Source organism: Amblyomma maculatum, chromosome 4, assembly GCF_055883805.1.
Source record: "Amblyomma maculatum isolate TAMU_Amacu chromosome 4, ASM5588380v1, whole genome shotgun sequence".
Taxonomy (NCBI): Eukaryota; Metazoa; Arthropoda; class Arachnida; order Ixodida; family Ixodidae; genus Amblyomma; species Amblyomma maculatum.
The window spans coordinates 125,043,493-125,070,289 of record NC_139347.1 but is presented as its reverse complement, the minus strand read 5'-3'; the positions used below and the strand labels follow the sequence as shown (position 1 = coordinate 125,070,289).

General features: G+C 47.4%; 1 protein-coding gene across 3 annotated transcripts; it reads right to left on the bottom strand.

Annotated features, from left to right (window-relative positions):
• Window positions 1-626: 626 nt before the first annotated feature.
• On the bottom strand, window positions 627-26,375 carry LOC146192315 (uncharacterized). 3 transcript variants are annotated; one of them, XM_084602432.1, is made up of 5 exons: window positions 26,058-26,291; window positions 23,083-23,202; window positions 21,815-21,994; window positions 7,909-8,268; window positions 627-3,160 (listed from the first exon to the last, which is right to left on the bottom strand). In XM_084602432.1, exons 3-5 carry the CDS (start codon window positions 21,973-21,975, stop codon window positions 2,851-2,853), a joined length of 831 nt encoding a protein of 276 aa, XP_084458558.1. In that variant the 5' UTR covers window positions 21,976-21,994; window positions 23,083-23,202; window positions 26,058-26,291; the 3' UTR covers window positions 627-2,850. The 3 variants fall into 3 exon arrangements, with proteins under 3 accessions (XP_084458558.1, XP_084458557.1, XP_084458560.1); XM_084602431.1 differs by lacking the exon at window positions 23,083-23,202 and having other exon boundaries at window positions 628-3,160; window positions 26,058-26,284; XM_084602434.1 differs by lacking the exons at window positions 627-3,160; window positions 23,083-23,202 and adding an exon at window positions 4,494-4,669 and having other exon boundaries at window positions 26,058-26,375.
• Window positions 26,376-26,797: the final 422 nt, after the last annotated feature.

The window sequence follows — 26,797 nt, the reverse complement described above, 5'->3', positions numbered from 1 at the left end:
GACGTCACTGGCTCCACGGAGTTCAGGCCCATCATATGGTGTTGTCACTTTTCGCAAACGGTAGCACAAATCAGCGTGAATGACAGAAATTGCAGCCCCGGTATCAATCAAAGCTTCGACCGGTAAACCTTCAGCGATAACAGCAATCACGTTATACGGGCGATCAGGAGGACTTTTAGTAAGTTCGCAGAGTGCAGTTTGACCTCCGGAAACTGCAACACATGATGTTGCGGAGACCGGCGTCATTAGAAGGCACCGAAGAATGATCGCACCCGTGTTGACAGACAGGCTTGAGGGCTTGGAGCTCCTCCCGAATGATGGCTCGAATCAGTGCCGGAGATCTAGGTCAGCAGAGGCCGGGCCAGTAGCAATGCCGGGCTGCAATCGGGAGGACTGCAGCTGGTCCACAAGTGGTGGAGGTAGGACTTGATCCTCTTGCTGTTTTGTGCCCTGCCTCTCGCTGGAGCTACGTTCCGGTCGCTGTTTACCGCCTACCACCATCGTTATGACTACCGAGAGTACCCACGAATCGGCAGCACCCTCTACCTCGGCTGCACCACCCCCTCCGACTGTACCCAGCACCTCCACCACTTGTGGAAAAAGGCCAGGTCGAGACGGCAAAGCAAGAGATGCCGAGTCTGCAGCGTTTTACTCCGATGATAAAGCCCAGGCGCGCGCCGGAGCCGGCGCCGCGGGACGATGATGATGGTATGTACAAATGAAAGAGGAAGATCATGGAATGAACAAATTAAAGAACATCCACGGAAGGCTCACAATATAAATAATTTTTAAAAAGTGCCCTCGAAGCATCATATTCTATCACCCATACCTTCAGAGTAGGTGAAGCTAGCTTATAAAATTTTGCGCTCTGAAAATGGTCGATAGACTACTGATTATTCGTGCTCATTTTATAGTTCCTGTAAATAGCTTCTCATGGTTAAGTTTACAAATTAACTGCTATTAAACAGCTCAGGAACATATCCTCAAAAGTGCCCTTGCAAAGGCTTCAAAGGCCAATGTCTTTTACATCCTAATGGCAACATCCTCTTTATGCGAGCAGGTGAACAGAGCTGCTTTCAGATACAATGTGCCACACTACAGCAACATTGATCACACTGTAAAAATGACACTGCTAATACCGCTGATTACAACATGACACAATAACAATGTTTATGTACATTGGAATACCGCAACTGAAAGCTTCTCTGTACATCTGCTATCAGTAAACCTACTGTGTTGTAGATGGTCGTCAACTTGTAGAGTGAACGAGAGTGCCTTGCGCTGGAGGCTTGTGAACTAATGACCTTTTTTTACAGGCTACTTTTGCACAAATCATACATGTGCCACATCTTTTACATGCATGCCTCGATACATGTCTTCTGTAGAGATTTGACTTCTCACGTTAAACAAAGCTCCTTATCATGATTAGTATCAGAGGTAATAACTTGTTTGTTATGCTTTAGTAGTGAGCGTGTTGTAACCAAAGCACCCTAAATTTTGCTTAAGGTACACTCAATTTTAAAGCAAGCAATATGTTATGACGAAGTGCATTTGAACTTGGTTTATGAATCCCTAAAAAGAACAAAACACTGATTAGACATCCGGCGAGGAAAATTCAGGATATTGAAGGAAACAGCACTCGCCGAGGTGCGTGCTCGGCGAGTACTGTTTTCTTCAATATACTGATTAGACATTGTGAAACAACTTTACAATGCAGAAGCAACATATTAAGGAGTGCAACTTCACAGTGAAGCTTCACAGTTGTTAATGGAAATCATTTCTTTGTTTTGTGCAATACCTTACCTTGGGGACCTGAAAAACGCAATGGTACAATCAGAAAATATGTTACAGATTGAGATTTCTTCACGACGGTGCTTCCAAGTGAGCACTTTGTTTTCAAATAAGAAGAATGAATGCTCTTACAGATGTCTAGCTTCTGCAGCCTGTGCTTTCCTGTAGTGCCATGCATGGGTAATTAAAAATTAAAAAGGCTGCTTGTCAATTAATACTTCCATTAAGATGAGTAGATGACAAGTAGACGAAAATGAGCAGATACTTTGTTATTTATGACGTAAATATGCATGCTACAAAGGTACTTGTCCATCTGGCCCAAGGAAACAGTGTGCGCAAAAGCTAAAATTCCACACTAAGTATTCCGGGCTGCCTAAAAGGAACTGCAGGCACAAGGAGGCAATGTTGACAAGATGAAAGTTCCGGCTCTGCTTCACAGCAAAATAGTGGCACGCACTGAGTATTGTTCAGCAGTCTACACTGCATCCAAAGTGGCAAGTGTGAACTTGCGCTTGAGTCTCGAATAAATCAATCATGCATGATTCCCAACGGATTGGGGCACACTATTCATGGCTTTAGTTCCCATTATCGGAGCTGTTTTCTCCATATCGCATCTTCGCTGTCCTGCACTTGCCCACCCTTGGAGTGGTTAGTTCGAGAACCATTCGCGAACCCGCTGTAGCTTTCTCACAGGGGCCTGGTACACACTCTATTAGGATTATCGCAGACATTGTTCACAGTGCCTCAGTGTCAATGTACCTTCCCTACAGTAAACAGAAACAGTTAATTCGCTTCCTTAAGCAACCAAACTCATTCTGCAACACTGTTCATCTCTCTCACAGAAAAAAGAAGCTGCAGATGGAGCCCTCTGATAAGAGGGTGATGGAAGCTGGTAGAGGTAAGAGGGTGTACGGATGACAGATGGACGCCCGTAGGTGGGGGATTCCTGGGTGCCTAGAAAGTGTAGGCGTCACATGGAAATGGTACACACTTCTTGTGACGATGGGTACTCTAATACCAGTGGATCAAAAAGTCCTCGCCGAAAACAGCTTTTGCAGCCTAACCTCGTTGCATACTTTCAACAATATCTTCGTCCAGCTCCGGTGGCTGGGCACCAGTCAGCGTGATCTCTGCAGAATTCGAGAGGTATTTGACAAGCTGGGGAATAGCCGCGGTCGCGTACACTTCGACCGTCCCCTCGTGGTTGACGGAGAAGAGGGATGGCAGCCGCACGCAACGCAGGGGAAACCACACGAATGGGATGTCGAGCACTTCGTCATGTGCGTGCCGGCACAGTGCCAACACCAATGACCGGCCGTCCTCTTCCGTCAAGAGTTCTGGCGGTGCCAGCCGCTGAATCACCTCCTCGCTGTGGGTTGTAGGAAGGCAGAAGACAAACAAGCTTATCACAGTGCCCCTCGTGATACAAAGCATTAAACACTGATAAAACTTTCGTCCCTGCTCACAGATGCTCTTCCCAGCAATATGCTTTTGCATGGCCTGGATGAATAGAGGTTCTAGGAAAAGTGCTCGTCAGGTGAACCTTTTATTTTTACGACTGAAGCATTTGCTTATTTTATATATTTTTTTATGTTAAGCCTCATCTGATGGTCGTGAAATGAGAGTCATAGAACAAATAAACAAAGCACTAATACAGACATAAAATATTATAGTAAAAGGACAGGCTGGTGGGCTAGTTAAATTTCCACCATATTTCGGCAGCGTGAAGCAGAAGTTTTTTGTCCTCCGCATTCTTCTGTGCTCTGCCCTCATCCTGTTACATCCTGCTAAAATATGATGAACTATTTGAGGTAGAATAACGTAAACACAACCTCGAAGTGCCGGTATACCAGGGCTAGTGGCATTGAAACCAAAAACACGCACACAAGATATCAGTGTATGGCACACAGAATATTGGGTCAGCTCTGATTAAAATATCTTGCTCAAGACCTGTTTGAAATGTGGTGATGCCGGCAGCATGCACAATAGGAGTAGCAGGAGCACAATGCTGCATCTTGATTCAGTCGCATGCTAATTTAGCTGGAGGGTGGAAATTTTATTTTAGTAAAGAAGATGAATTTTATGAAGTCATATAATTTGTACATCAATGAATAAACAGAAGGAGGTCACAATGCATGAAGGCTGCATCAAGACCTCCTGTTCCTGTATTTTAAATTCCCATGCAGCACCTGGTATAATACCTTCAACCTTTGCTTTTTTCTTTCTTGTTTCCAGCAGCTCAAGGTTGCAGGACAGATACCAGTTTCACCAACTAAACCACTAAACCAGCCACAGATAAAACATGCCACAAGTCTTGGTACCCTCTCTATCAACTTGAAACACCTTTGATGGAGGATTCTAGACAACAGAAGCATACTCCAATATCATTCAAATGAATATATTGTAAGTCATTACAATATTGTTTTTGGCTACTCCCCCCCCACTCCCACTATCCCCAATAGCATTTTAAAAGCAACCCCAACTCTTTCCAATTAGCCTCGCCTTGAACCATCCGTGGCCACCTTCCCATTACAAGCTTCCTGATCTGCCGGCCTGACTCCGTGCTGTCTCTGGCTACATTCGACCCCCCCCCCCTTTCTTCTTATTATGCATTCGACACCAGTATTAACCAGCCAGCATCACTGAGCCATAAGTGTATTCACGGTTACTGTCATTACAAAGCAGCAAGGAGACAGCTCAAAATTGTAAATTTTAGGGTTTACTGTTCCAAAGCAAGACGTGTGTCGTTTACCAAGCAGTCATACTGCACATAGTACATGGGCATATCTGTATTTTGCCTCCTTCCGTATACAGCCGTGATGGTCGAATATCGATGAAGCAAGTGCATTGCACTGTTTACTGTTGCCTTTCAGATGACCTGAAACATGGGATATTACTATTAAAGTTTATATAGCAGTTACAATAACAACAATGTCGCATGTAAACTTTTGGGGTTTGCCCAACACTCAAGGTTTGTTTGGTTCGGTTTATAGGGTTTAATACCCCAAAGCGACTCAGGCTATGAGAGACATCGTAGTGGAGAGCTCCACAAATTTCGACCACCTGGGGTTTTTAACGTGCAATGGCATCGCACTCTACACGGGCTCCTTGCTTTTCTTCTCTGTCGAAAAGCGGCCGCCGCGGCCAGGATTTGACCAACCCCTTTTAGTTTAGCAACTGTGCGCCGTAATTAATGAGCCACCGCGAATGCAGAGCAAGACGGTACAGAACAGCAAATGCAAGTAAAAACAAAATTCACTACCGCCTGTAAATGCTGATATGGCAGTTGTGAGAAAGCAAAATAATGTTCCTGCGGCTTCATTTGCCACAATAAAATAAAGACTGCGACTGCCTTCAAGAAAATGATGAAAAAATTGTTACAGTAAACGAACTCCACGTGGCGGCTCACTAGCACATGAAACAAAGCCAACGAAGACTGCACATGACTAGAGCGAGTGGCTTAAGGATAATGCGGCCGCTGCCATACGTTAGAAACTCCACTTTTCCCCACACATCCCTTACCGAGGTTTGCCTGCCCATCACGAGTTGAATTGTGAACACTGTAAGAACTTTATGACGCGCTACAGGTGGCCTGCTTGTTGTTTTGCGGCATGACATGCAGGTCACGAAAACTAGCTGCTGTTGACACTAACAAAAAAAAAAAAATTTAATTTCAGAGTTCTCTGACCGTAGGAGTGATACAAGCAGAGAAGCCTTCCACACTTCCCTGCTGTGTGCTTCTCCCATTCCTGATGCAGGCAGATGCCTGTTCTCTCTCTCTTGCTGGAAGGTTGGACTGGTGGGAAGGAAAAGCTTTGTCTACGCTTTGCAGCTAGCCGGACCATTTTTTAATGTCGAAGCATGCTGCATGCTTTAATGTGAGAATGCTTGGCCCCATTATGAGAAACGCTGTCGGTGTGTAAAAAAATGACACCAGAAATCATAAGCATGCTTCTGGTAGGTGGTGTTGCAGACTGATGTGGATTGCAGCCTCAGCATTGGCACGTCTCTGTGTCTGTCTGCATGGTCCCCCTCGTGAACATGCCTCTGGCACGTTGTAGCTGTTAAGTGACATGGTATGGTACTGACTGGTCGGTTGTTTGTGTGGTGTCACAAGGCCACATGTCATGGCCAAATTTGAAAGTGCTTCAAAAACTTGGGCGGCAGATCTGAGGTGGGAATCAAACCCACCGGGACCCTGGGATTCTGAGTAAGACACGCTACCTGCCGGCCGCGCAGACATGTTGGTACGGCTTGGTTAAAGTGGGGCTTTATATCTATGTTGCTCCTGCCAACCTGTGTAGCATCCATGCCCTCCCCACGAGCATTTGTCTTGCAAGTGGTAGTTGACGGGTGACATCAACAGGGCAGGCAATGATTGATGGCCCAACGGTAGCATCGGCATCTGTGGCACGAAATTCGGATGCTATTGCCATGCCGGTGCGTGGTGCAACAACAATGTAAGAGGACATGTATAGTCATGAATGCTGAAACATAAATTTTTTACATAGTCGTGACTCGCATAAATTGTGTAATGTGAGCGTCACTCAACACTTTACTATAGTAAAGTGTTGTAAGGCATAGCATATGTACAAACATTATGCACAGTCATCACTCACAGTCATTATATTGGTTTTGCATTCTCACAAGTGAGTAGCCTTAAAGGGCACAAGGAAAGCTAACGCTAAAACTAGAAAACTCATACGAGCAATAGTTACCCCATCAATCCTTTCCGCAATCGAAAAATGTTTAAGCTAGCGCCATTAGCATCGAACATATGGCTGATAGAAAATGATGCTCCTCTTCTCCCCCTTTAATAAAGCCCACGTCGGCACACAAGAAGAAAAGATGAAAACAGGTCGCGATGGCACCCTGTCACGCCCCATCCAATCCGAATCAATTAGGAGTGCCCGAATAATGGGTGCACCCAGCAAGCCCCAACGCCATCACTGGGGAGGCCATACTACAGCTTTAAAAGAAACTTCACAGTTGAACAAAAACTTATCTTAGTCTGAGGTTCAAACTCGGGGATCCATCCTCTGCATGAGGAAGCCAACTGAGCCCACTGGTAGCTCGAGGCTATACACAGGCTGTGATAGATGCCATAGTGGAGGGCTTCAGACTAAGGGCCAAATTTTAGAAGCCTCCTTACCTTAGTGAGGGTGCGTTAGCGCTCATAAGTAGCTCTGCAACTTCACACATGCAAAGCTTGAGGGCATGTCATTCCACACCAGTGACCTTGAAAGCACGCACCTAACTGCATATGTAATTCGCTCGCATGGCAAATGTGCCTCACTGCATGACACGCAGTTTGCCTGCTATAAGAACAGATGCTGCTCGGTGCTTTGCAGAGCTATGGAAGAATTGGTTGCAAGTCGTAGTCGCCAATTGATAAATCCTAGTCGTTGGGCCGTGAATAGAAGACGTCAGGCCAAATATGACCACCCTAGAAATACTATGCGCCATTCGTTCTTTGGACATATTAAAAAAAAAGATTGTGAAATAAAAAGGCAGCGTGACCTTGATCTAATTAAATGTAGGTGTCCACCCAAAAGTGAGACATGTACTGCACCTTCCTTTACCCAAAAACTAACTCAAAGAAAAAATATGAAAAAACTGCAGAATAAAAAGGCAGTGTTACAGGAGCTATCGCATCCCCTCTCAACGTGAAGCTCGAAGTGTCCCCCTAATTCAAACCCTAAACCCATGTACAACCTCGCTAAACCACGCACAATCACGCTTAACACAGCTTTCACTCTTATCTCAAGGTACAAAAGCCTAGCTTAAACGACCAAAATTTTTTTCTTCCTTTCGACTTAAACTAGCATACTATACAGTCACACTTACACACCGTGGTGGTTCAGTGGCTGGGGCATTCGACTACTTTTCCCAAGGATGCGGAATTGAACCTTGGCCACGGCTGCTGCTTTTCGATGGGAGGCGAAAAGTTGAGTGCCCGTGTACTCTGCTATGTCAGTGCATGTTAAAGAACCCCAGGCGGTCTAAATTTCCGAAGCCCTCTAATACAGCATCTCTCATAGCATGAGTCACTTAGTGACGTTAAACCCCATGAACCAACCAGCCAACCATAAGGCCACACTTGTTCCCTTCCTGTACCTGAATGCCAGCTTGATGCCGTCCATGACCACCTCCAGGCAGCACTGCTCGACATCCCGGCCCAGGTTGAGCAACGAGACGCCCAGTCCAGCAGCCATGGACAGCTGCCAGGGGGCCAGCTCCAGACGGTGTAGGGGGGCCTTGAACTCCACACTCAGCCATGCCACCAAGCGGATGCACAGCTCGGATGGCCCCGACAGAAGCACCAGTACGTGCCTCTCTTCGTTGAGCACCACAGCAGCTGCGTGGGTTTTCTCCGAGCGCTTCTGCGCCAAGCAGAAGAAGGCCTGCTCAGCCCGTTCCCGAAGGTTGCCAAGCAGGTTGCATGGTCGCGACAAGAGAGGAAGCCGATGTCCTCCCCTGCACGTAAACACGAATGCTTCATCTGGACGTATCGCAGTGATGGTGCCCCCAGCTGACACAAAACCACCAACACAAATGTAGAGGAAGGCTCCGAAGACATGCCGTACAGGTATTTATTCGCAAATACCAAGTAGCTTTCGCTTCACAAAATGCTGGGCACCACTCTCACGTTCCTTCCCCTCCTCATGGTACCTTCTTTTGTCTCTTCTTGCTCTGACCTTGCGACAAAATTGCACAAGTGATCAACTTTTTGCATGTTGTGCCAAGCAGTGAAAAAGGGGGGGGTAGAGGGGAGGGGTAAGCACAGTCGCCAGAAATTCAGCCGTTAGCTCTTGCTGCTGCTCCTGCTTCATCAATTGACCACACATAATGAAATTAACACTGTCAGGGATTCTACTTTAGGGCCCACATTTGTTCAAAGCCCAAGCAATTCCCACAGCCACTGATTGGAATGAGAAAAGAATGAGAAGTAACAACAGGGACGAATGTACCCAGATCAATCCAATTTCAACTACTAGAGAGATGATGGAAAGAAGCAGCTGCGGTCACATTCCACTTGTACTTTTGTTTTTCTTTCCCTTTAGGCTTTCACGTGACGAAATAGTAAAGTGCAAAGCCATCTTATGCAGAATACACGAACTGCTGCCGTGGATCAGTGGCCACAGCGTTCTGCTACTCGGCAGGAGTTTTATGCGCTCAATACTGGCCATAGAAACTGCATTTTCATGATGTAAAAATGGCCATCAACTAAGCCTTCGCACTCCCCTCTTTTCCATGCGCTTATCTCCACAACAGCGGTGCTTACAAGCTCGTTTGGTGAGTGAAGCCTTTTGGTATTTGTACCCTTGTCACATGGGCAAGCCTAGTGTCACTTTCAATACACGAAGGTCACCTTTAGTGCCATTCACACACTGTCATATTAGTGACTCAATAATGTCCGCTGCAGACAAACACAGCACGGAGTGAGTATGGTCTATACAAAACACTCAGCTTAAACGCACTTAATGCTGGCACGTGCGAGTAATGAATTTTCTGTTTGAAGAGGGCGGGCATTTTGTTTACATGGTTTCAAAGCACTGCAAACATTGTTGAATCTAAGTAAATATTTTTGCATGTAGTTTGGTTAGGTAGTTAGCTATATGGGATCTTCTGGCGCATAAGCAACTACGGCTGTCATGCACCAATCATGTTGTTTGTCGATGTAGCAGTAAATAAATAAATAAAGGTGATTCATTACAGCTTGGTATCACTTGAAGAACTTGCTAAAACAAATGAAATAGGAAATGAAACAAAATAGAAATAAATGCTTTCAGGATTGCACCAGACAATGTACAAACACCCCAAATCTAAAGTGCACTGAACATCACAGTCTCGAGCCTTTATAATACAGTTCTTTACGTGCTGGTGATTTTAAATATGAGAACAGCTGACAAATTTTCCGGCCACTGAAATTTCGGACCCGACTCGTTCTCCAGACTTCCGCGGCACTGAGTCACGCATCCCACAGAGTGCAGTGTACAACCATGGATTAAACCTCTAATGTGTCACACCCACAGATCCGCACAAGGGATCTAGATGGCACATTGGGCACCCAATTGTGAAGCCGTCAGAAGTGGCTTTTCCTAGAAGTCAGCCTTTGGAAGTGCACGAAATGGGACATTGCATAGTTTTTCAGTTTTAGTTCTTTACTTCGCGTTTCATCATTTTCGCTCTTTTATATGGCAATACCAATCAGCCATCCAGGGAATGAATAGGAAGACAAAATCTAAGCGAAAGGCATTCCAGGAAGAATGGCTCTTTGCAGCACAATGGGACAAAACACAGCAGACAACAAGACGCTGCTACATACAACATATACGGAGTCTTTGTCTCTGTTGATCTGTTTCCGTAGTGCCGTCATGCTAATCCCTATAATGCTGCGCGTTCCCGCATTCTTGGCCCAAGCTACACAATCAATTGCAGTAAACAAATTAAGAAGTCGTCAATAACCTGCGTGCAGTGCCACAGCAAGAGACCAGCGTAGCAGGCATCCGGAATGGAACTTCTTGTGTTATGCTCACTCACACAACCCTCGCGCTGCCCAACTTTATCCTCCTCTTCTTTTCAGCTTCAGCACTGTGGCATAGGCAGACACTACAAAGGAATAGCAAACCTGCTCCGGGTGGCTGCCTTTTAACCATTTTGTCCGAGCTAAGTTTCGAATGAGCTGAGGAAACAATGTGGCTGCCACCTGGCAGTATGTCGCCGACATTCTGCTTCACATGACCCCTTGCAAAATGTGTAGCACTGCTTTTCTAACAAAGAGTTTGTACTGTTCCTTGCATCAGACAAAGTCTTGTGCCTGAATGGACTCCTACCTGCAGCCATACCTGGTGCAGTGTATTAGAACAGCGCTTCGCCTCTGTTCCTCCTCCTTATCAGCCATTTATTTCCCCTGCAGTCCGCACGCTTTAAAAGGCAGCTGCCAAACAATTCATTGTTCTTGCCAACTATTTCTCTTCCTCCGTACTCCTCTACACATACTGAATGGTGGTGGTGGTAATGGTTTATTATTATTAAATAATCAAAAAGAAGAAAAAAAGTATTGCCGGCCATGGCAACTGCTATCTAAAAAATCTGAAGCACCTGAGCGGCGGCCGGCGGGAAAGAAAAGGGGACAGGGAGAGGCCAAAAACCATTTTCTGTACATGTTTTGCAGGTGCTGCCATATAAACATGACTGTACCATGATGCTTGTCACAAGTTAGCCACATTTCTCATATGTATTATGTGGCCCGAAAAAAAAAAAAAAAAAGATGAGCAGCTTCTGTAATCATTGCGGGATCGGCACCCAACCAATGTAAATTAAGTGTGCCTCAATGATGGCATAATGTAAAGACAAACTAAATATTATGAATCACGATGTGAAAAACCACAACACAAGCTAAATACTTTTTTTTTTTTTTTTCATGTAGTTTTAAGTTTTGGTTTCAGCCACCAAACGATGGCTGTGATGCTATGGCAGCATTTTGATCATTTGAGACATGTGAAAACATATATTCGCCGCTTATTCATTTTTTTTGTTATTTTAGCCTTTGAGAATGCTGCATATGAATTGCTGGTAATTAAAATAAACAAAGCAGCGACCATACTGTAGTTCTTGCATGCCTCACTGGACCTCAGTGCGTCAACGACATCGTAGCAATTGTTCAGAAGTTAAAACCAAAAATGCACAGGGTACAAAATCAGACACACCTTGCGCCATAGTGTATATCTCTTTATTTTTATTTTTACCTGCCCTGTCCTTTCTCTTAGTCTACTAAACCTACTAAATTATCAAGTTCTACTAAATCACAAATTATTTATAACTTTTTTGCACTATCCACACTGCTATTCATACATAATACTCAATGAAATTTTGGCGTCTCTACTCCTTTCACAGCATGATTTGCGCGCAAAGGAGCACAGCAAGTCATGTCATGCTGATACGGCGAAGGGCAGGAGGTCCATGCTGCTGGCGTATTCATAATCCCTTACTACAGCAGTAATACAAATAGTCACAAAAGAGAAGGCCATCACTTTGCACTTAAATTGCAACAGGATTCACAGCTACAGTTTACAACCGCTTTGAATTTTTACCACTCGAGTATCAGTCCGAAGCATTTGTCCCTTATAATTCACCAGATTTTTCGGAGTAGATAGATCCAAGTTCTAAGGTGACAATGTTAAAGGCCCTGTTCTGCGGGAATTCTGGCATTGGCGCAGTCGGTGTCAAGAACAAAAAAATGTGCAGGGTTCAACGCTGCTGCACCGAATATGGAGCGGAAGCATTAGCTGCGGATGACCAAGTGTTTTTCTTCTTCGCAGCTCTTCACGGTCATGCGTGACTGCGGCCACGGACTATGCGACGTGCCGATGCGTTTGCAATATAAAATTGTGGGTAGTAGTTAGCAGCAGGCAACATAGGCACCGATTATCTGCCAGGTTGTGTGACGTCACGAGACGGCATGACATGACCAAGTTGGCAGGAGCTACCAGCCCAAGGAGCTCATGCAAGATGGAATGGCGAGATGGCAATGTAACCAAGGGCCTCTGGATTTCAAGTTAGACAGGCTACCCTAGGCCATGCAGGCACGTTTGCATGGCATGGTTAAGGCGAGGCTTCAAGAGGCTCTAAACTTTTGCAGTGCAAGACTTCTGTTATGGGCACTCAGAAAGCTCTGCCACTCACCTCTGGACACCACCTTCAAATTACACTGATACTTTAAGAAAAAATGAGAAGGGTTCAATGGTGTGGAGCCCAATGTGGAGAGAAAGCATTAGCTGCGGGTGACCGAGCGTACTTCTTCTTCTTCCTCTTTCTTCCTTTTCTTCTTCTTTCTTCCTCCTCTTCTTGTTCTGGTAGCTACGCCTCTTCACGACGTAGCTGCGGCCACCTGAGGTCTTGAAAACCTATCGCAGTGTAGCTTTCGCTATAAAACAAACAACTTTCACAAGTGCGGTAAGAACCATTGTGCGTGATACATGTGATTTCAAAGTGGATGTCAAATGTTTCCTGCTTTACTATATGTAACAGGTAGTGCATCCAACTATCCCACGTAGCAGAACAGCTCAAAAGTCAGTGTTGAGAAAAATATTTCCAGCAATGTAAATGATTTATTCTGATTTTGAAGTGAAACACTGTGCCCGAGGCTAATACCTCGAGCAAAATCTTGTCTTGCCTTTGTAGGCATGCCTGCGCATAACAATGCAATAATGGTTAGCTAAGCATAGTCATGACATTGTGCCTATGTATGGCAGCCATGACCAAGGTCAGTGATGGCTTGGCCTTTGACCTGAACCATGCCATATGAACGTAACCTTTGACCTCCACAGAGTGAAATCACCTCCAGTGCTGGTGTCGATGCTGATGCAATGACAAGTCCCATAATGTGGCGCTACAGTGACACAGACACTCAGTAAAACCAGAGATTTACTTGGTGACAAGTGTGTGTCTCATTCCAGCCAATTATACAAGGCTGGGCTGTAAAACAGCATAACCTGTATAACACTGCTTTCAGATGATATTACATTTTTGAGCCAAACTTCTTTGCATTTTTTAATATTGTTACGAGGCACATCGAGATACTAGGAGGCGATGGTACGTTGTAGCCGCAACAGTTCACCGTCAGGGACACACTCACAGGAGAACCAGACGTAGCTGCAGCGTCGTCTTTCTCTACTAGCCCTGCACTTCGTCATCGTCTCTTTCACTGCGTACCATAACAATACCCCCCCCCGCGGAAGAAGCACAGTCCTGGTGCGTAGACTACACAGGTGAGCGTGAGATATAAGGTTTGAGGCGGGCGACATGCACGACTTCTGGATGATGGTTTGCCGGAGAGTGGCGGTTCACAGGGATAATCTCGTACGTCACGTCGGTAAGTTGCCGCAAGACCTGGTAAGGGCCCACGTAGCGGAGCAGAAGTTTCTCGCACATGCCTACACGTCGAGCAGGGAGCCAGAGGAGGACGAGGGAGCCAGGAGGGTAGTAGACGTTACGGTACTGGAGATCGAAACGGTGCTTTTGAGAACGCTGGGACGCACGAAGCCGGTCTCGAGCAATATGACGGGCGGCATCAGCGCGGGCGATGGCATCAGAAGCGTAACTGCAGGAGGAATCGTCAAGAGGCAGTAAGGTGTCGAAGGGAAGTAGAGGGTCGCGGCCGAAGAGTAGATAAAAGGGAGAGTATCTGGCGGTATCATGCCGTGAGGAGTTATAAGCGAATGTTATGAAAGGTAAAGAGATGTCCCAGTCACGGTGATGGTCAGAAACATACATTGACATCATATCGATCAGGGTACGATTAAGGCGCTCAGTAAGACCGTTCGTTTGTGGATGGTAGGCCGTTGTGATGTTGTGGCGCGTAGCGCATGAGCGCAGAAGGTCATTAACAACTTTAGAAAGGAAGCAGCGATCGCGATCAGTGAGCAGTTGACGAGGAGCACCATGAAGCAAGATGACGTCATGCAAAAGAAAGTCTGCAACGTCGGAGGCACAGCTGGTGGGGATAGCTCTGGTTATGGCATACCGGGTGGCGTAATCGGTCGCTACGGCAATCCATTTGTTCCCTGAAGTCGATGTGGGGAATGGCCCGAGCAGGTCGAGACCAACTCGAGAAAAGGGCTCAGCTGGAACTGCGAGTGGCTGCAGGGGCCCACTAGGGTGAAGAGAAGGGGTCTTCCTGCGCTGGCACAGCTCACAGGCGGCGACGTAGCGACGAACAGAGCGGTAGAGGCCAGGCCAGTAGAATCGCCGTCGAACATTGTCGTATGTGCGGGACACTCCTAAGTGCCCTGCTGTAGGAGCATCATGAAGGTGCGCAAGAACAGCAGAGCGTAGATGTGTCGGGACAACAAGCAAAAGGTCTACACCATCTGGGCGCATATTGCGTCGGTATAATGTGTTATAAGCAGCACAAACATACTGATGGGCGGATCGGTGCTGTCGTTGCGCAGGCGATCAATAATGGGACGCAGGGAAGGATCACGACTCTGTTCGACGCCGATGTGGAGAAAGTTCGAAATGGACAAAACGCAGTCAGCAGTATTGTCAGGAAGTTCAGGAGGGTCAACGGGGTGGCGGGACAAGCAGTCGGCGTCTTGATGTAGGCGGCCTGACTTGTACTCAACAGTAAACGTGTATTCTTGTAATCGCAAGGCCCAGCGACCTAAGCGGCCAGTAGGGTCCTTAAGTGATGACAACCAACACAAGGCATGATGGTCCGTCACTACGCTGAAGGGCCGCCCAAACAAATAAGGGCGGAATTTGGTCAACGCCCAAACAAGTGCAAGGCATTCGCGCTCCGTAATGGAATAATTGCGCTCGGACTGAGATAGAAGGCGGCTGGCATAGGCAATCACACGAGAGTGGCCGTGCTGGTACTGGGCAAGGATGGCGCCAATACCATGTCCGCTAGCGTCGGTGCGCAGTTCTGTAGGCTCAGACGGGTCGAAGTGCGCCAGTACAGGAGGAGCGGTGAGCGCGGAAATGAGCGTTGTGAAGGCCTGAGCTTGTTCACGGCTCCACGAGAAATTCACGTTTTTCTGCAAAAGGGAGGTAAGGGGACGTGCTAGGTCAGCGAAGTTCCGAATGAAGTGACGGAAGTAGGAGCAGAGCCCGAGAAAACTTCGCACATCACTTGTATTACATGGTGTAGGGAACTCGCGGACTGCACGAACTTTATCAGGGTTGGGCTGCACACCATTTTCGTCAACCAAATGTCCCAGGATTTTGATCCGGCGGCGGCCGAAGCTGCATTTTTTTGCGTTGAGTTGAAGACCGGCGCGGCGAAAGACTGCCAGTATCGTAGAAAGCCGTTCAAGGTGACTTGTGAACGTGGGAGAGAAAATAACGACGTCATCTAAGTAGCATAAGCATGTTGTCCACTTGAAGCCACGGAGAAGTGAGTCCATCAAGCGCTCGAAGGTCGCGTGAGTGTTACAGAGGCCAAATGGCATGACCTTGAATTGGTATAGTCCGTCAGGGGTGACAAATGCGGTTTTCTCTCGATCCCGTTCGTCGGCAGCTATTTGCCAGTAGCCGGAACGCATGTCGATCGAGGAAAAATAGGTGGCACCATGCAAGCAGTCGAGGGCGTCGTCAATTCTCGGGAGCGGATAAACGTCTTTTTTAGTGATCTGATTGAGGTGGCGGTAATCTACACAGAATCTCCAAGTTTGATCTTTTTGACTAAAACAACAGGAGACGCCCAGGGACTGCAGGAAGGCTCAATAAATTATTTGTCAACATCTTGTCGACCTCCTTCTGTATCACGTGGCGCTCAGCAAGAGAGGCTCAATAAGGCCTTCTGTGAATAGGGCTGGCATCACCAGTATTTATGCGATGGGTAACGACAGATGTCTGGGCCAAAGGTCGGTCGGCAAAATCAAAAATGTCCTTGTACGAAAGCAAAAGGTCGGAGAGAGCACCGGCTTGCTGAGGTGTCAAATCCGGTGCTATCATGGGAGTAAATAGGGTCGAACGAGAAGCTGATACGGGGGGTTCATACAGAGGCACAGGCTTGAGGGAAGAAGCTTCGCAGTCAGCCAACGGAAGCAAGTCAGCGAGTGCAATGCCATGGGGCAAAACTTGGACAGAGCGGCTAAAGTTAAGGACGGGAAGATAGGTTCTGTTATCCGTGACGGTCAGGACAGTGTGAGGGAGTATGACGTTACGGTGGAGAACAACATCTGTGATTGGACAAGTGATGTATGTACCATCAGGAATAGCAGGAAACGGGGCCAAAGGAACATACATGGCAGATTCGGGCGGTAGGCGAACAAACTCGACGGAGCAGAGGCGTGGCTTGATATCTGTGCGGTCGGAGCAGAAAGGCAGGTCTAAGCGAAGGAGGCCACTTGAACAATCAATCAGGGCAGAGTGCGCCGTTAAAAAGTCGATGCCGATGATCACATCGTGAGGGCAGCAGTCGATTACAGTGAAGAGCACAGGGGTAGTTCGACAACAAATGCTCACGCGCGCAGTGCAAAGTCCCACGACGGCAGCGACGCCTCCATCGGCGACACGAACGGCTGATGAAGAGGCGGGTGTGACAACTTTTTTGAGTCGGCGGCGAAACGAAGAGCTGAGGACGGAAATTTGGGCACCAGTGTCAATGAGGGCGGTAACAGGCACACCATCTACACAGATATCTAGAAGATTGCGGCGATGAGCGAGGGTCAGCAGAGGATTTTCGGGCCGGGTCGTCAATGCAGCTTCACCTCCGGGAGCTGCATTGATCAGTTTTCCGGGAGCGGGCCAGAGAAGCGAGGGGACGAGGAACGGTGAGGTAGGGGCGAGCGGGAACGGCGGGTCTGGGGAGACGGCGATCGGCTGGACATGCGCGGGGATGGCGGGTTAAAGTCACGAGAAGGCGTATCGCGGAGAGAGGTTGGGTGTGGTCCGTAGGCGGTGCTGCGACCATGATAGTAGCAAGGTCGAGGTGGTGGAACCCAACGGCTGCGGCAATGCGGCACGTGAGCAGTTGAAGCAGATGGGTCGGTTGTCCAAGGTCCGCCATTCTTCTGGGTTGCGGTAGTGTCGGGTAGATTCAGGGTATCGCGTCGGGAAGGGCGCAGTTGGAGCCGCAGCAGCTACCACCGGAACGGTGGGCTGGACAGATGGCTGTGCGGACGGCTGACCAGAGCTGAGGCTTACGCTCGCATTAAGGCCCACGTTCGCGAATTCTTGGCGAACAACAGCTTGGATCAGTGCTATAGTAGCATCCGCCGGCTGAGGTGTGAATGCGACGATCCTGGTCAAGTTTGGCTCATGGGACGGCTGCTGCAGTGTTGGCAGATATTTGCACGAAGACGTAGCAACTGTGTTTGGCAAGCGGTCGAAGCGGGGAGCAATACGACGATGTTTAGCTTGCTCAAACCGCCGGCATACCTCGAGGACGGAGTCGACCATCGTACAATCTTTGCAAAATAGAAGGTTAAAAGCGTCGTCAGCAATGCCCTTTAAGATGTGGCCCACTTTGTCACACTCGGGCATGGCGCTGTTCACTTTGTGGCATAGAGCTAGTACGTCTTGTATGTACGACAGATATGATTCGGTCGACGACTGTGCTCGCGATGCCAGGTCCTTTTTAGCGCCGAGCTTGCGTCCGATTGGCTTGCCAAAGAGATCCCGAAGCTTCTCTTTGCACATGTCCCAGGATGTTAGATCTTCTTCGTGCGTCTCGAACCAGACGCGCGCCGTACCAGCCAGGTAGAAAATGACATTTGCAAGCATCAACGTTGCGTCCCATCGGTTGTGCTTACTGACTCGCTCGTACATAGCGAGCCAGTCTTCAACGTCGATGTCATCGGTGCCGCAAAAGGTTCCCGGATCACGAGGCTGCGCAACAACGACAGTGGGCGCCGGTTGTGCCGTTGTAGAGGTAGCTGCGTCGGACTGCATAGTGCTAGCACCAAGTTGGCGGCCACTACGGAGATCCAGCTTGTGGTATTGGTGTCTAACCCAGCAGCTCCACCAAGATGTTACGAGGCACGTCGAGAGATTAGAAGGCGATGGTACGTCGTAGCCGCAACAGTTCACCATCAGGGACACACTCACAGGAGAACCAGACGTAGCTGCAGCGTCGTCTTTCTCTACTAGCCCAGCACTTCGTCATCGTCTCTTTCACTGCGTACCGTAACAATATAAAAGAATATTGTAGTTCTGTTCAAATTACTAAAGTTGTGGCATATATGGATCCAGCGAGTAGCAATGTACAGGGCCGTCCAATACATGTGCGAACACGTGAAGAAGCGGTCGCTCTCTTCAAAACACCACTGCGCCTGATCCGTCCATCTATTGAAGTGGCTTGCCATGGGAAGCATCACCTCCAGGATCATCTGTTTGCCTGCTTTGCCCGCTGGTGACCATCTGTGTTTGCCTGCTAGTGACAAACTGCAGTAGCAGGGGGCTTCAGTGTTCATTACCACAGAACATGCAGGCAACTCTTCCTTCCCTTCCAAGCACGTCTTACCACCTCATTAGCCTCCCAAAGCAGTCTGTGCCCCTATACACCAGGGTGTCAGATTTTTATCAGTTTTACCTAAAGGCACTGGTGTTCACTCTAACATATGCTACACCGATTTATTCTCCTGTACCATTCAAGGCCCCGTTCTCCAGAACATCCAGCACTGGAATCATTAGTAAAAAATCACGGGCGGGCATCCAGCAGGTGGTAGTTGGCTGGTGATATGGGCTGCAAGACATCATGAGACCACATGACATAGCCCAGCTTGTGGGAGCTGCCCACTAGGGCGGCTACTTTGAGATGGGAAGGGTGAGATAAGAATCTAACAGTTCTGGAACCTTGTATCCCGAGTCAAACATGATACCCCAGGCCATGCAGGCACACCTGCACGGTTTCGTTAACCCTTTGACTGTTTTTGCCGCGCGGGTACTGCCGCCACATTTTGTCCCGCGGCATTATTGCTGTACGGGTACTGCGCTAAACGCATAGCGTTTAAAATAATTTGACACTGGGGGTGAATCTTTTTTCGTAATATTTGACAGTCAAAGGGTTAACGCAAGGATATATATCTATGTTGGGTGGTCTTTCACATAATGCAGTAGCTTATGACTGCATGCTAATAGGTATGAGAAGAATAATAGAGGCACAAATTAAAAAGTCAGTCATTAAGTGCGCAGCAAACTGCATTTATGCAAACAAGGATCCATGATGGCAGCTGTAGACAGGTGCCACTAATGCTTTCTCATCATACCCTTAAAGGTAGAGCCGGATAGTTCATTGCGGTAGAAATGCTGCCCTCCGTCAGTTGAGCCTGAGTGCTGCCCCACAATTTTTAGCTTCAGCTGCAGGAGCCAAAAGGTGTTGCAACTGCTCTACACGTGACAAGAAGACCGCAAACTCAAAGTGAAGATTGCATCTACTGTCGCAAATTGTTCCATCGTCCTGAGCATGCTGGCGAAACCATCATGAGCTCAAGTGAATGCTGATGATACTGTCCCCAGTGTGGCTGACCGCAAGAAGATTTGCACAAGGTAGGGCAACCAATTCTGCTGAGTGTAGCGGGTAGCAAGGGAGGGGGGGGGGGGGGGGGGGGGGAGGGGGGGGCACGCACCCTTTGGCTTTTGATGTTTGTGAGAGTTGAAATTGGATTGAATTCTGGAACTGGATGGCAGTGCTACCTGGGTGAGGTGCATGCCAAAGGTAGGAAACGGGAAACTGTGGCGTGGGAGCGAGGACGGAGCGTCCCCCTCTACTTTTCCAATAATTTCGCCACATAGTTGGGAAGAGGGGAATTGCTCGGAATTTTACGGTCGGTTGGCACCTTGCACGGTTGCCTGGAGAAGCTTGGGGGTGAGCAGCACGGCTGTAGGCAGATACAGTATATAGCTGCACGTTTCTGTGCACTCATTGGGTCATGAGTTTGTTTTCCAACAACGTTTGAATCATTCCATAGGCTGGATGGTACCAAGCTACCACATCTCTTGCACTACACAACGTCATGGGGAAAAAAAAAAGGTACTTGAAAAACAAAGCGCCATGGAAGAAGCTTAAGACATGTGGGGTTTTAAGCATGGTTTGAACCTAGTGATATGAGCAAAGGCCGCGTTAAGCATGGTTATGCATGGTTATGCATGGTTTGACAGTTTGAACTAGGGAGGCGCTCGAGCTTTGCCTTGAGAGTAGCCGAGATATCTCCGTAACACCGTATTTTCAATCCGCAATTTTTTCTTTTCCTAGGAATTCGGAATTCGCAGTATACTTTTGGGTGGACACTTACACTGAATGCGGTCAACACCACTTTTTCATATTATTCTATCAGCTAGGTTTAGGGGCAAAGGAGGTGCAGTATACTTTCGGGTGGGCATCATGGAATGGTGAACACCTACATTTATTCAGGTCAAAGTTACACCACCTTTTAGAAGGTCAAGCAGCCGGACCGGTTCATGCTGACTAATACATAGTGTAGTGAAGCTTTTGCTTCAATATTTCAGGAGTAGTGTACAATAATAACCTTACTTAATTCACTCCTAGCCTCAAGGCATATGAAATTTTGTAAAGGGGAGTGCAAATATCAATTCGGTACATCACATTTGCAGCAGAGGATGGGAAATAAACAGCAATGCACACTTAAAGAGAATATTTAAAAAAGAAGAAACAATGTTTTACCCATGAATTATGCACTACTGCACGTTAGTCTACTGCAGTGCCCACAGCTGTCCAATAGGGAAGGCAGTTTCAGTTTCAGTTTCTTGGTTTTGGTTTAAAAGGTTCAATGGCCCAAAAGCTAGTAAGGCTGTGAGGGACGCCATAGTGGATGGTTCTGGATAATTTACACGTCTACGATTCCTTAACGAGCACTGGCATTGCGCAGTACATGGGCTCCTTCCATTACTCCAAAACACAGTCGCCATGGCTGGAATAAAAACCATGTCTCCTGGCTCGGTAATCTAGTGCCCTAACCAGAGCACCATCGCAGTGGGAGAAATGTGCAAAGGCCAAAGAAAAGTCAAGGCTTGGGAAGAACTGGTGTTAGCCACCCAGTCCTGCCAATCAATTAAAAAACATCGGGGAGCTTTCTTTGTTGAGTTAGTTGCCCCTGCCCCACCTACGGTGTTTATGTAGGGAGATGTCGCCTTCCAAATGTGTAGATGTAGGCTGCTCTGGAAAGCCAACAATGGCATACATATGCAAGGGGCAGATTTGATTGGTAATGTGCGATCTCTGCACAGGGCAAGTGAAACGCATTTTTGTCCGATCGTTTTATCTTGGATTTTCTAAGAGGAATAACATACATTTGCATGCTCTGATTTCAATAATTATTTTTGCATGAGGAATTCACTTAACCAAAATAATATGCAGCGGGAAATATGTCGGGGTGCACCCCCCTTAAAGTGGCCGCTCTCAAGCAAAATACTAGAAGTTCAAGAAATCGGCAAATTAGGTAGCTGTGTGTCCCCTACTTGAAATCATTAATAGCACGTGATGTGCAATGCAGAAGTTTAAAGGCACAAGAATTTACAGGCTTCACGAGCTGAATGTATTGGGGAAACGCACCTTTTGGGAAGATCCGCAAGAAACCTTCGCACCGTGTCCTTGAGTCGTTCGGCACTGAAGTTCCAGAGGGAAGGCCCATAGTAGCAGCTCCAGGTGTTGATCTTCAGTAAGCGTACGGCCAGAGCATCATTGCCACTGGGCTCCCATGCCGTGGCCGCCATCCGTGCCACGGGTAGAGCGCTGCGAGAAAATTGACAAGCGAAACATTCAGCGACGACCCCATGGGGAGGCGAACAGCATCAGCTGCCTCCACAAAAATTTTGCAGGCCACATAATAGTGAATTAGTCATTGCCTTGAGAGTCTTAGCCGAGAGACGTTTCCTGATAATGAAGTCCACATCAGGCCTCCTCGATGGTAAGCGAATATAGCAAGCTCCCACTGCTGCATTTTGCTTGTCTTATTTATTTTATCTTTCTAACGAGCTATGCCACGGAAGCATCCTATTTACCTAAAACTGAATTCACTGCCACTGCATCCCCTTCTTCCTCTCCACCCCTGTATCACACTACAAATCTCCTGATGCCATCCTTGGAAACAAAGGATAACTTCAGGACTGAAATCACCGTATACATTGCGTTCAGTTGACCTGGGACACTGGCGCACTGTACCGTTTACAGTTTGAAAATGCACCTCGCAAAGGTTTCACAAACTCCTTAGGAGCGTTTTTACACTTCATGTAACAATCTGAGGTGCTTTACAGCAGAAATCCCCACTTAACATACTTTCATATACCCCAGGTCGTTGGCACACTGCACAACTTACAGTTTGTAAATATCTGCACTTTTCACCCTTTCACAGCACACTCTAGTCTTTCCAATGACTGAGGCTCTCCGAGGCAGAGCACTCTGAGAAGTGCAAAAGAGAAGAGCAGTTATTTTTCATGTAGTACAGTGACATTAGGCCAGATGCTTAGGTTGTACATTGGAGCGCATTTTTAGTCGTCATGTGGTTGAAGTTCATCCAAGTCCACAATCAAAGTGGCCAGAACTTGGCCTATGTGATATCACACATGACGAATCGCAGTAGATTCAGAGTGGATTATGCTGAATTAAGCTGCAGTAAGGTGGTTTATGGTAGAATATGTTAAATTAAACTTGAATAAGATGGAGTGCAACGAATTAAGAGCAAAATGAAGTAGGATAAAAGTAGATTACATTGGATTAAGGTAGATGATGGTGGGTATGGGCACATTAGCCGGATTACAGTGAAATAAAATGGACTGCACACAGAATGTAAGCAGTCTTAAGTGGCTTTAATGATTGCTTACCTCGCTCTCACTCTCCTAGCGTTTTGTCTTAACCTCTTCACTCTTAGGGTGAAAAACTGCAGCTCAGAAGCAGAAGTACTCTGCAGGAGCCAGCTCAGTCAAGATTTGCTTCACAGGCAGCTGAGGAAACAAATAACCAGAAACCAGCGCATGTGGGTGGTGCTGCAGCTGCTGCATCAGAGCGGTGTCGGTGATGTGAAGGACGCTCGTGACACTCGCGAGGCTCAATGATAGAGAAGACAAGAGGAACCTGTGCTAGCCACTGACTGAGAGGCTGATTGGTGGAAGCCAGGCAAGGCAGCAGTAACGGCTGCCTTGACGACATCGCATAAAGGAAGGACCTTGAAATTTCAGAACTGCTGCTTCGAATGAAGACTGCTAGGAGGGCCGCACTGGAGCGATACCATAGGGAGCATCAGCATGAAGCGACTGCAGCTTGCTCACGCTGTTTAGCTAGGCCATACCTAGCGTAATCAATTTTTTAGCATTATTACATACATAGATGCATGACTGTTGTGCAAGCCTAGCACTCTTTCCATCCCTTGCCTCACCTGCGTCATATGCAAGTAAGACTATGTCTTATGATGTACTCATACCAACATGGCAAGTTGCAAACTGCAGCAAACTTTGCATGGCCCGTATTTTTTGCCTTTTCTCTTTTGCAACAAAAGACAAATTCATTCACTGATGAGCTGCAAGCTGTAAAGTCCGCTCCAAGATGACGCACACAAGCACTGCTGTTGCCACTAGTGCTCATCATAACACAGCATGCAATACTATATCTGTGCGGCCCATCACAATGGCGCAGTGGTTAAGGCGCTCAATTGCTGTACCCAAGGATGCGGGATAGCATTCCGACCGTGGTGGCCCCCTTTCAATGAAGGCTAAGAGCAAGACGCTCGGTGTGTTGTGTGATGTCAGTGTAGGTTAAAGAATCACAGGTGGTCGAAATGTTCAGAGCCCTGCACTACAGCTTCTCTCATAGCCCGTGTCACTTTGGAATGTTTCCAACAATAAACCAAACAAGACCTACATCCCTGCGTATAGACTAACAGCACCTAATCATGTAATAGCAGCACAAATAGCAGCATAAGAATGTACAGGACAAATCAGCTCTTAGGAAATCAATAGTATGAAGGAAGTGCCTTAAAAAAAAAATCAGCTGTCAATCAAATTACAGCCATGTAGCAGCATAGGAATGCACTTCAGTTTCTGAAAAGAAAATTTCATGGTTGTCAAAAAATTGGAACTGTGCAAGTTCCTTGTTGCAAATGGACTGTGATGATCATGGAGGAAGGAAACAACTATCATGCTGGCGACTGTGACGACCGTGCTGCCCCTTCATAAGGGCCCCAAATTTCACCCAGAGCTGACATGGGTCGACAGTCTCAAAAACACACACCCCAGTGCCCAGCAAAGGTAGTTTTTTGGTAACAAAGCCAACGGTAACATTGCTTACGCAGATAAAACCACTCATGCAGCAAAACTAACGTGGTCCAAAACGTAAGCGCAGCACCGCTGGCAGTCTAGCTAGAGCTCTCACTTGCTTGGGGCAGTCCGATGAAAAGCTACAAATGTGGGCTCCAAGTTGTTAACCTCAAGGCTGCCACAAACAATTGCAATAGGAATGTTAAAACTGCAGGGGCTTGCTATGGCCTTCCTTTTGTTCCTTAATTTCTTAGGTTAATTCCTTAATTTAAGTATGAGAAAGCTCATACCTAAAACCGGTTTTTGCAGTGAACCTAAAAAGAAAAAATTAGCTGGGGTTTAGCTTTAGTTAAACCCGGTAGGTTGGTTAAGCAAAAACCGACGTAGCTTCTATTTATGTTCTTTCTTCTGCGGCGTAGCGTGGCTACCGACCGGGTTTACCCGACGGCTTGAAGAGGTGCCCCATGTGCGGTCACTCTTGTTGCTATGGCAACGACGCGTCATCTGCGGCGCGGCGTGGCTACCAGCCGGTTTTACGCGATGGGCTGAAACCTCGCGTAGTATTGCTTATACAATAAAATACGTGAGCGGTTTTTCCAATGTCATGCGCGCTTTCTTTGCGTGACCATTATGTCGACCACGAACTTAGCTATGCAGACGAAAGGAACTTCGTTGGCGAATATATGGACGGTGGTCAGAAGGCCGAGGAAGCAGCTGCCGCTAAAGAGTTTCAAAAATCGTGCCGCTATCTGTAAGAACTGCCGCCACCGGTACCGTAGAATCCTGCAATTGTTCTTCTGCCGTGGCTGACGGAAGGTCCTACCAGCCGAAGACCACGCTTTCACAGAAATCACTTTTCGTCGGTAAAATTTAAAAAAAAAAAAAAAAAAAAACGTGCAAGATTTTGAAGCCAGGAGTGGGACCACCACACCGAGACGCTATTACTGAAGGGTAAGCATAACAGCTGACAGAAGCGTCCCTCGTGCTATCACTGGGGGAGTGATAATATTTGACTCACTCCTGGAGCATTCTCCATGATAGCTTCGGTTGCTCCTTTTCTTCTGCACCCGCCGCGGTGGATCAGTGGTTAGGGGGCTCGACTACTGAGCCGGGATAACCGGGCTTGATCCCGGACACGGCGGCCGTATTTTAAAACGACGGAGGCGAAACCCAAGGCGCCCATGTAGTACGGGTCAGTACAAGCCATGATACACGATTATTACCAGATGCTCGAAATCACCTCCCTAGTCCTTTACTACGGCGTTCCTCACAACCTGAGTTGCTTCGGTAAGTTAAATACCCAAAAACCAAAACTTTCTCCCGTTACATTTTCGGCGTCAGCTTTAGCTGTAGCGCTGCGTTCGTTACGTTTTCTTGCTGCTACTCGTGCTGCAAGCTTCTTGATTGTTCCGAACCGACAAGCTCGTCAGTCATTTCAGGGTTTGCACCAGTTAAAAACCTATTTAAAAAGAAAGCAGTGCCGACAGTTGGTAAACGTTACATGCAGTTTGGTCGACGCTACTGATCTGCAACAAACGCTCACTTACGTTGACTTCCAGCCGGGAGAACACTAACAGCCTGAGACGACCATCCACAACGTGACAGTCGCTGCCCAAAACTGCAGCTACTTTCGTTTGTACTCGGATCAAACAGCCAAATATCCCGCCGGCCAGCCGGCACTGTACGAGCACGAGTACCGCCGGCTAGACTCGACTTCAAAACAGAGCGTTTACTTTCTCATGCATTTTTGCTCTCTGCGCATGCGCAGCGTTGACGCTAATGGCAGGAAGAAAACGTGACTGGCCGTGACAAGGCAAAGGCAAGTAAAATATAAAAAAAGGTATCTCTACTGTATGATTAGAGTATGTGAATTGCGCTATTAAAAGAAGGCAGTTAGGCATATGCATTATCCCAATTACCCATCACCATTATCGGCACCACTGCCGTTTCCGTTTTTGACGTTCACACGTCATTCCCTCTTCCTGTCATGGGGTGCGTTCCAATACCCCCTCGTAGACGTCTACTTAGACGGCTACGCGAGCAGCCGCCATCTTGGGACGCGTTCCAATTCTCGCGAAGCAGTCTCGCGAAGACGGCTTCGCCGAAGTCAACATCGATGCAGACTACTTTGCTGTCTAAACATGGCGGACAGAGCGCGTTCGCGCTGAGCGAGTCGTGCGTGCGGTTGTTGCAGTAGTTGTACGGTTGTCGTGCTCTTTGCGAACGCCGGAGTATGTGCATATGAACGATCTTTCAAACGTGAGTTGTTACGTCAATGTATGCGCTG

Coding starts and splice junctions, on each gene's coding strand:
- LOC146192315 (XM_084602432.1), bottom strand. CDS start 21,975: ATGGCGGCCACGGCATGGGAGCCCAGTGGCAATGATGCTCTGGCCGTA. Junction 8,269..21,814: donor CTTGCGGATCTTCCCAAAAG/GTGCGTTTCCCC, acceptor GTTTACGTGCAG/GGGAGGACATCGGCTTCCTC. Junction 3,161..7,908: donor GGCATCAAGCTGGCATTCAG/GTACAGGAAGGG, acceptor TACAACCCACAG/CGAGGAGGTGATTCAGCGGC.